Source organism: Ctenopharyngodon idella, chromosome 22, assembly GCF_019924925.1.
Source record: "Ctenopharyngodon idella isolate HZGC_01 chromosome 22, HZGC01, whole genome shotgun sequence".
NCBI classification, from domain to species: Eukaryota; Metazoa; Chordata; class Actinopteri; order Cypriniformes; family Xenocyprididae; genus Ctenopharyngodon; species Ctenopharyngodon idella.
In genome coordinates, this window is record NC_067241.1 from 29,911,378 (window position 1) to 29,922,393 (window position 11,016).

The 11,016-nt window shown below is 37.7% G+C and overlaps 1 protein-coding gene across 1 annotated transcript in view; it reads right to left on the reverse strand.

The window, feature by feature from the left end:
* Positions 1–8,608, reverse strand: part of LOC127505175 (uncharacterized) — a 456,255-nt gene extending 447,647 nt beyond the window's left edge. The window contains exon 1 of the mRNA XM_051880559.1: positions 4,225–8,608. Coding sequence (XP_051736519.1) covers positions 5,938–7,212 — 1,275 coding nt within the window. The 5' untranslated portion in view covers positions 7,213–8,608 and the 3' untranslated portion in view covers positions 4,225–5,937. The remainder of the gene's footprint in view (positions 1–4,224) is intronic.
* Positions 8,609–11,016: the final 2,408 nt, after the last annotated feature.

An 11,016-nucleotide genomic window follows, 5' to 3' on the forward strand; every position in this document is an offset into this window, starting at 1 on the left:
GGGTTAGATAACCCAAAAATAAAATTTATCCCATAATTTACTTACCCTCAAGCCATCCTAGGTTTATATGACTTTCTTCTTTCAGCCAAACACAATCAGAGTCATATTAAAAAATATGGGCTCTTCCATACTTTATAATGGGAGTAAATAGTACCCGAGATTTTGAAGCACAAAAAAGCTCATCCATCCATCATAAAAGTAATTCATATGGCTCTAAGGGTTAATAAAGGCCTTCTGAAGTGAAGCAATGCATTTTTGTAAGAAAAATATCCATATTTCTATAATATAATTGGTTAATAATTTTTTGGCCACACATGGCCTTGGTTACGTGATTTCATATGACATTACTTTTTTGATGGAAGTTGATTATGAATAATAATTTTGATTTTTGTAAACAATTTCTGCGTAAACATGCAGTGAATGCATGCTGTTACATGATTGATGTTATGGTGGGATGATTATATAACGTGCAAAAAGCAGAATCTCATGGAAGGTGATCTGGATGAATAAAAGGAGCGATGACAGAGCAAGACGAGAGAGGACCAGGTCTGGACTTTATGTTGTGTTTTGTTTTTTGGCTTGGTTGAGCAGAACAACGTCACAATGATGATTGACAGGCAGGGTGTCCAGTGATCGTACACCAAGGAGCGGAATAAAGAAACAATGGGGACAAGAAAAACAGAGGAGCAAAAAAAAAAAAAAAAACACTTGTGGAACGTAACAATGCAGTTATAAATTTATAAATTATATATCGTAAGACCAGGGACAGTTACTTAGGCCACGTATGTACCAAAGCGTTTTTAGCCAAAAAGCTAGATGCTCTGCTGAAAACGCCTAGTTGTGAGTGCTTGTGACAAAGACTATAGAATAAAGTCCCTTTAAGACAAGTCATTTCACTCGGCGGCCATCTTTGAAATGCCTCTCGGGCATCCTGGGCATCATGCAGCTCCTATCTCTTTGAATGGGGAAACATCAAATTCTTCAAAGCTGTTTGCCAAGCTTTCGATTAAATTTCATATTTGAAATTACCAATGAAATCTGACAAAAACTGTCTCATAAATTTTTTTTCCAAACGCTCAAATCATGACAAAAAAAAAAAACAGTATTTAGGCTGGATCAAGCTAATGTGCATGCGCAGACCTAAATGCGCGTCTCTTGTGCCTCATTTCGGAGGCGCGCGTCTGACTGTTTCTAAAGAAACCGGTGCTTCTAACGGCCGCTGCAGTGACGCGATGACATTACAGGTCGGCGATTGGCTCTTATTTTGAAGGCGAGACTTATTCCGCCACATTGAGCGTTACACTTTCTCCCATTCAAAACAATACGAGTGCCATGTCTTGTGTTATTCTATAGTCTTTGCTATAGAATAACACAAGACGTGTCACTCGTATTGTTTTGCAGATAATTTGTTTCAAACTAAAATTGTCAACACAATGTACTTGATATGTATGTTCGGAGACCAGCGATATTCATTTCTCATCCATTTTGTTCCGTTCTCCACTTGTTGTTGTCATTGTACAGCAAGAATGTTGTGACAGTTGGTTGGTGTTGTATTTGTCTCGCCTTCCCTCCACTCTGATTGGATGACTGGCTAAAAGTTGACAGTGACGAGCGCGGCGTTTTACTCATAGCTGAACATTCTTCAACTCGAGGCGATCGTTAAAAAAATGCTGAGCTCTCAGTGCTTGAGCGTGAAAAAGACGCTCAGCACCTCGTAACGCTCCTGGCGTTTAAAAAACGCGGTGCTCCCATTGAAAACAATTGGAAAAGTATGCTAGCCGCTGGAAAAAAAAACGCTTTGGTGGACACACTGCCTTAGAATGGAAATAAGAGATTATTTGATTTTGTGTTGTTTTAAAACACCAGAAAGACAAAACTAAACAGCCAGAACTGGTTTGGTAAGTATCAGAAATATATAATTTTATAAACTGATTCATGAGGACAGGATTTGGACCTGATCTCCACCGATCAATCAATGACCAAATGACTGGAGATGCAGTTTTAGGTTATTGTGGGGCATGACAAGACGGTATGTTACCGGATCAGGAGTATTTCCTCATCCACTAACAGCTGCTCAATGTTTACTAAAACCAGAGGAAAAGTACTTCTCTCATAGGTGTCAGGAGATCACATTTACAGTGTCATGTTTGCTTTTCATTCACACATAATTATCTAAAGCAAAGAGCACCAAGCAGTCTTATTTGCAGTTTCTTGCAAGAACGCACCAATGGAAAGAGACCAAATGCACTCAGTTTTACTCACACATACTGATGACAAACTTGATGTCAAAAGTTCAGTTCATACTCAAAAAACAACAAAACAAAAGAAAGTTGAAGAAAGAATTTATGGAACTTGAGCCTGGTCTAAGCTGATATATATATATATATATATATATATATATATATATATATATATATATGTGTATATCAGGGGCGTTTTTTTTTTTTTTTTTTTGAGGAGGCAGTGCCTCAAAAAAATAATCCATATTACATATAAAACAACACAAATATTACAAATGATAACATTAAAAACAGTGCAAGTCACTCGTATTTCTTAAGGAACACTGCCCAACAGCGACACCCGCAGGTAAAGTTACAGCAGGAGTCATGCCATAGAAAACCATAGAAAACCATCAGACCCCCGGTGTGCGGTGGGTTTTGTGGGGGGTAATTGAGAATGATATGGGGGAAAGTCACGTGAGAGGAGCCAATGTCTCCATCGAGCTATGATTGGATGTAATTGGTTATGATTGGATATGACGGGTTTGTGCGATAAATCCCACCTCTTGTTTATGTGCACCTTCCGCGCGTCAGTTTGAATGAACAAATGATGGCGTCAATGGGAAGACTAATTGAAAAGTAAGTAATCAGATCACCCAGTTAGATATCACCACTTTATGTCACGTCAAAATCAAACTTGAAATGGACTGAAAACACGATGACTGGGGGGGGTTTTAGTGCAATCAGCTTGGTGAAATTAAAAATACTTAAAAAAAAAAAATTCGTGTCTGTGACAGATGGTGTTTACGGAGCATGACTGATGATCCAAAATAGCCTAAGTTGACTATTAAAAAGAAAAACATCAATACAGGGTTCCTACACATTTTCCATTTCAAAATTCCATACTTTTCCAGACTCAAATTTCCAGACCTCCTTCCAAACGATTTTCTAACATTGGTAAGCCGCGGCCTCCTTTTCTATGTTTTCCCTGCTTCATGTTTTGTAGTCTGGGTCTTACAGTCTTTTAGTGGTTTTTAAATTAGTGTTTGATTGTTGAAATAAAATTTGGTATTTAGTATTGATGTCTAGGTCCTTCTCTTCTTAAAACCACGTACCTGTGTGACTTTTGTTGGCGATTAATCTACAAGTACTAATATATTCCCTGTTTAACAGGGTGGCATCGTGACTTTGTTTGTTTCCCTTTCCGACCATACCACTTGCTACATAGGCGTAAATATTTAATTTGTTTAACATTCTAATAATTCGATACATTTACTTCATAGACATCCTTCTCTGATTTATCCATTCTGTTCTGTGTTTGCTCTGTTGTCGGTATTTGTTGTTGGTATCGAAGCATTTTATAGAGTAGCCTACGGGCAGGAGTAGCCTACACAAGCGCATAACTTTATTCATCAAGTCAAGTCAAGTCACCTTTATTTATATAGCGCTTTTTACGATGCAGATTGTGTCAAAGCAGCTTTACAGTGATAAATGGTATATAATTTTGGCTGCACAGCAGCTCTTAAACAAAATGCTGTCAATGTATGCAAATGCAAAGCACTGTTGAATATCAAATGTCAAATGTCAAGTGTCCCCAACTAAGCAAGCCAAAGGCGACAGCGGCAAGGAACCCAAACTCCAACAGGTGACATCAGGTGGCAAACAGGTAGCAAATAGGTGTTAGAATGGAGAAACCAGGCTTAGTCGGGGGGCCAGTTCTCCTCTTTGTTACGACTCAGGTAGCTGTCATAAGCCAGATAGGATCGCAACATTCAAAGTATTTATTCCAGTTCAATCCATCTTCAATCGATCGTATTCATCATGCCGGTATGGACGGTTTGTTGAGGAGCTGTGCCACTGGCTGTCGTGTCGATGAGGCCTTCACAATGGATGATCTAGTTGACTCAATCTCTGCTGACACTTCAGGGGTGCGATGTGGTCGTGTCAAGGCGTAGGTCCTCAATCTCACCTGGATACGGCCTGGATCCGGTTGACTACGGTAAACCTCGGGATAAACAGAAAGACTAATATTAGCGTAGATGCCATTCTTCTTCTGATGTAATGAGTACATCTGGTGTTATAGGAAGTGTTCCCGGTTCCGGTTGATCTAATTTATGCAGCCTAATAATCCTTTAACGGATTTGAAAAAATAAATTGATAATGTGTTATGTGTATGCCAAGTTATAGAGATGCGTTTTTAGTCTAGATTTAAACTGACAGAGTGTGTCTGCTTCCCGAACAATGCTAGGAAGATTGTTCCAGAGTTTAGGTGCCAAATAGGAGAAGGATCTACCGCCTGCAGTTGATTTTGATATTCTAGGTATTATCAGCTGGCCTGAATTCTGAGATCGCAATAGACGTGAAGGACTATAATGCATTAAGAGCTCGCTCAGGTATTGGGGAGCTAAACCATTTAGTGCTTTGTAAGTAATTAGCAAGATTTTAAAATCTATACGATGTTTAACAGGAAGCCAATGCAGTGTTGACAGAACTGGGCTAATATGGTCATACTTCCTAGTTCTAGTAAGAACTCTAGCTGCTGCATTTTGTACGAGCTGTAGTTTGTTTAACAGGCGAGCGGAACAACCACCCAGTAGAGCGTTACAGTAATCTAGCCTTGAGGTCATGAACGCATGAACTAACTGTTCTGCATTTGTCATTGAGAGCATATGTCATAGTTTAGATATATTTTTAAGATGGAAGAATGCGGTTTTACAGATGCTAGAAACATGGCCTTCAAATGAAAGATTGGTATCAAAGAGCACACCCAGGTTCCTAACTGACGACGAAGACTTAACAGAGCAGCCATCAAGTGTTAGACAGTATTCTAGGTTATTACGTGAAGAAGTTTTTGGTCCAAAAATTAGAATCTCTGTTTTTTCTGAATTTAGTAGTAGGAAATTACTGGTCATCCAATTTTTTATATCAGCTATGCATTCCGTTAATTTTGTGAATTGGTAAGTTTCGTCAGGGCGCGAAGAAATATAAAGCTGAGTATCATCAGCGTAACAGTCAAAACTAACGCCATGCTTCCTAATGATATCTCCCAAGGGTAGCATGTACAGAGTGAACAGCAACGGTCCTAGTACTGAGCCTTGCGGTACTCCATATTGAACTTGTGATCGATATGACATCTCTTCGTTTACTACTACAAACTGATAACGGTCAGATAAGTATGATTTAAACCATGACAGTGCAATTCCACTAATGCCAACATAATTTTCGAGTCTATTTAAAAGAATATTGTGATCAATAGTGTCAAATGCAGCACTAAGGTCCAGTAACACTAATAGAGAGATACAACCACGATCTGATGATAAGAGCAAATCATTAGTAACTCTAATGAGAGCAGTCTCAGTACTATGGTACGGTCTAAATCCTGACTGGAAATCCTCACAGATACTATTTCTTTCTAAAAAGGAACATAGTTGTGATGATACTGCCTTTTCTAGTATTTTTGACAGAAAAGTGAGATTTGAGATTGGCCTGTAATTGACTAATTCCCTAGGATCAAGTTGTGGTTTTTTAATAAGAGGTTTAATAATAGCCAGCTTAAAAGTTTTCAGTACGTATCCTAGTGATAAAGATGAATTAACGATATTAAGAAGAGGATCTATGACCTCTGGAAGCATCTCTTTCAATAGCTTAGTCGGTATAGGGTCTAGCATACATGTTGTTGATTTTGATGATTTAACAAGTTTAGACAATTCTTCCTCTCCTAAAGCAGTAAATGAATTATTTTTTTTTCCTCAGGGACACTACAATGCACTGTCTGATGCGATACTGTAGTAGATGGTTGCATGGTTATAATTTTCTCCCTAATATTGTCAATCTTGCAAGTAAAGAAGTTCATAAAGTCATTACTGCTGTGCTCTTTGGAAACATCAGAAGTTGAAGCTTTATTTCTTGTTAATTTAGCCACTGTATCAAATAAATACCTAGGGTTGTGCTTATTTTCTTCTAAAAGTTTTGAAAAATAGGCAGTTTTTAAGGCCTTTCTGTACTCAATCATTCTCTCTCTCCACGAAATGTGAAAAACTTCTAGTTTTGTTTTCTTCCAGCTGCGCTCCATTTTTCTGGCTGCTACCTTTAGGGCCTGAGTGTGCTCATTGTACCACGGCACTGGATTAATTTCCTTAATCTTTTTTAAACGCAAAGGAGCAACTGAGTCTATTGTGCTGGAAAAGACAGAGGCAATAGTTTCTGTTGCAACATCGAGGTCTTCTAAGCGATCTGGTATGCTAAGGCGATGAAACTGATCAGGAAGATTATTTATAAAGCGATCTTTAGTGGTAGAAGTGATGGTTCTACCATATTTATGGCAGGGAGGCAGTTTAGCAGCCTTGACTAAATGTAGTATACACGAGACTAGATAATGATCTGAGATGTCATCGCTCTGCTGCAGAATTTCAACAGCATCAATATCGATTCCATGTGACAATATTAGATCTAAAGTATGATTACGACAATGAGTGGGTCCTGACACGTGTTGTCTAACTCCAATAGAATTTAGAATGTCTGTAAATGCCAATCCTAATGCGTCTTTTTCATTATCTACATGGATATTAAAATCACCAACAACAAGGACTTTATCTGCAGCTAGTACTAACTCCGATAGAAAATCAGCAAATTCTTTGATAAATTCTGTATTGTGTCGTGGTGGCCTGTATACAGTAGCCAGCACAAATGTCAACTTACATAATGTTACATAAAGTACCATCACTTCGAAGGAATTATATTTGAAAGATTTTTGACTAATACTGTAAATATTACTATAAATTACAGCAACACCTCCCCCTTTGCCTTTCTGACGAGGATTGTGTCGAAAATAATAACCTTGAGGGCTAGACTCATTTAAAGTAATGTAATCATCTGATTTTAGCCAAGTTTCTGTCAAACACAGCAAATCCAGATTATTGTCTGTGATAATATCATTTACAATAAGTGCTTTTGAAGAAAGGGATCTAATATTTAACAACCCAAGCTTTATCATTTGTTTATCAGTATTATCTCTATTTTTTATTTGTTGAACATCAATTAAATTTTTACCATTAAATGGGTTTGGAAGTTTTTTGTTTTTACTAATTCGGGGTACAGACACAGTCTCTATGTGATAATGTCTAGGTGTAAGAGTTTCTATGTGTTGGGAATTATCTGACTTCTGTAACGTGAGGCAGCTAGCAGACGGTCGGTTTAGCCGGTATGTCTGCTTCCTGACCTGGGCCCCAGTTTGTCATGTTTCAGCTCTAAGACTATGTGCCATATTACTAGAGAGAAGAGCAGCACCATCCCGGGAGGGATGAATACCATCTCTTTTCAACAGGTCAGGTCTCCCCCAAAAACTTTTCCAATTGTCTATGAAACCTATATTATTCTGCGGACACCACTTAGACAGCCAGCCATTGAGTGATGATAATCTGCTAACTATCTCATCACTCCGACGAACAGGAAAGGGACCAAAGCAGATTACTTTTCCTGACATTGTACTTGCGAGTTCACACACCTCTTTAATGTTAATTTTAGTGATCTCCGACTGGCGAAGTCGAACATCATTAGTGCCGACGTGAATAATGATTTTAGAGTATTTACGATTAGCATTAGCCAGCACTTTTAAATTTGCTTTAATGTCAGGTGCTCTGGCTCCTGGCAAACATGTGACTATGGTGGCTGGTGTCTCTATTTTCACGTTCCGTGTAATAGAATCGCCAATAACTAGGGCACTTTCAACAGGATTCTCAGTGGGTGTTTCACTGAGTGGGGAGAACCTGTTTGATGTTCTTATTGGAACGGAAGAGTGGTGTTTTCCGCGGCTAGGCCGCCTCATCGTTACCCAAGTGCCCTGCTGCGCGGGCTCTACAGCCGGAACTGAACAATGTACAGAGTTCACTAAGCTAGTGGCATCCAAAACAGTATCTGAAGCCCTTACATTCTTACTATCCTCAATTAAGGATGCGTGTCTCTAATTCTGAGATTTTCTCTGTCAGCCTGACTATTTCCCTACATTTATGACATGTAAATCCCTCGTCGCTGACAGAGAAAGCTATACTGAACATGTGGCAAACAGAACATGATATAACACTAGGAGAGGATGACATGACTCACCGTGTTTGTAGACTGATCCGACTTACCACAGCTGTTTGATGAACGCGTTGAAAAGAAAATGACCGCGCGAGAGACTGATGACAAGTTAACAAGCTAGCGAGATGCAAACGCGTTGTAATAGCGATTTAGATTCAAAGATTAAAAGCTAGCGACGTCAGATTAATGTGGTAGGCAATACTATATATAAGGTAATGATAATATAAGCAACAATGAATGAAAGTAAGAGATTCAAAACAAAGCTATACGGAGTTACAGACGCAAACCACTCTGAGCAGCGAGGCAGACAGGAGCAATCGATCGCATCAACGAGTGTACAACCGATCATATCATATCATTCCTAAACATCTGCAAAGTCAAAAGAGGTGTAAAAACACCACTGCACGCCACTGATATATATATATATATATATATATATATATATATATATATATACACACAACAGTTCTTTCTGATTCTCGAATCTGATTGGCTGATAGCCGTGCGATATTTTAGTGATAATAGCGCTCCTACCTTTTCACCGTTTGTATCACTCCGCTAGAAGCGACCGTCATGGCGGCCGGGCAAATCCAACGTAATTTTTGCGAATACTACACTTGTTGTACCACGAACTGTAGTTTTAAGAGTTTTTTAGGCAAGAATGTAGTTGTTTAGACCTGGCTCTTATAGTGGTTAAACATGAGACATTAATTTTGGGTACATAAAACGGGCAATTGGTCTTATTAATCTATTACTTGTTCCAGAGCAAGTGGAATTGTGCTATGTTAAATTTGATAATTTAATATAAAGGCTATATTCAACTTACATCCTTTATCCGTTATATAGCATAGCATTTTGGCTAGACGGGAACTATCAGACTAAGACTGTTCTCCGCTCTTCAAATACACAAAACATTAGAATTTACAGACATATGGTGTTTCTTGAGCAAAGAAAACGTTTTACAACTTTTTTTTTTTTTTTTTTGAAACGTTTTTTTTTTTTTTTTTTTTTTTTTTTTCCAAACAACAGATCTTTATTTACCTTTGGAGATCTCCAAACCGCATGCGGCACTTCATAGAGGTGGGCGGATTTATGAGGTTTGACTGACAGTTTGAGGATCCAATGGAGTTACGAGGTTTTGGCACAAGCTTGGCACACTTGATAACCTGTCACGGACACACTGGTGCTTTTGTACGGTTGAATGAACTGTACAGTTGTTTATTTCCTACTGTCATTTTTAATGGCTTCTGTTGTTAATTTGTTGTTCAATAAATATTTAATACATGTTGTATTTGGCATTGAGAAAGGGTCCATTAGTGCGTAATATGGATTGAGTGAAAGTTACATTAATACGCCATTAGATGGCGGCAAAACTTTACGAGTGAATGAGTCAGTTAGTCACAAGAGAATTTTAAATTAAAAGGAACTTTTGCAAAGGAAGTTGTTTTAAGCGCTGTATGTTATGGAAAATTCCAGCGGACATTCAAACGGACTTTTATAATGGATATATCTAAGAATGAATGTTATTTCAGACACAGGTAAATACTCGCTCAGGCGATCTCTCTCTCTCTCTCTCTCTCTCACACACACACACACACACACACTATAATACTGTACAAAGTACAATGAGTTTCAATGGAGGGACTGAACGTTCCTTCGTTCTGATGTGACGTTTTAAAATTAGTTACGGAATTGTCAACTGGAGATTTGAATCCGTGGCGGAAGGAAGTAGTGCTGTACAAAAGAGGTTTTTAAAGACACTCTGTTGTTCTTACTTATTTACACACTCGTGCCGTCGAACTGTTGTATAAACGCAATATATATATATATATATATCAGCACGCTGTGATCACAGCCGTGCAGATATACAGCCATATCGCACGGCTACGAGTGTGATATTGCTCATATATATATATATATATATATATATATATATATATATTACACATTGTGTACATACCCTTGTGAAAAATAAGTGTTCTTATTTTTATTGAATTTGCACTTGTAGTGTTCTTCAAATCTTAGCATATTTAAAGTATATATATATATATTTTTTAAAAACTGTAGGCCTACTTACGCAGATAATATAATATTGATAATGAAATAGAAGTCCACACAACCCTCGTAAAATTGCAGGTTTTTGAGATGTAAAAAACAAATCTAAGGTAAATTGTGTCAGATCTGTTTTCACCCTTAATGTAATAATGAATTTTGGAAATACTTCTGTATCCTTCTCCTGGTTGGTACCTCTTCATAATAAGATCTCAACACATCCTCTATAATCCTATCTTCAGCAATAAGGTACGATCAAGAAGATGCTAAAAAAAATCCTAAAGAGACAGCTGTAGAATCTGTTAATTACAAACAGAGTAACCTGCCCCGTTAAAAAAAAATGAGCACATTTTTGCAACCAGGCAATTTTAAGTTTTTATTTTTTCCCCCTTGAAAGTTTCTGTTTGTTAGTTGAATTTTCATTTAATTTAACTGCAATTAAAATGCAGTTAAGTGTCTGAAAACATTACATTTTGTACTTAAGTGTATACTTTTAAATTTTATCATAATGAGAATTCTTTTAAAAAAAATATTCTAAAGTGTACTTCTTTTTCACAAGGGTAGACCAGCTATTAAAATGTAATGCCCCTGAGTCTACCAATTAAGATTAAACTAGACTTTACATAGTGGTAGTCATCTGTCAAGTTCAAAAAACGACCATAAAAGG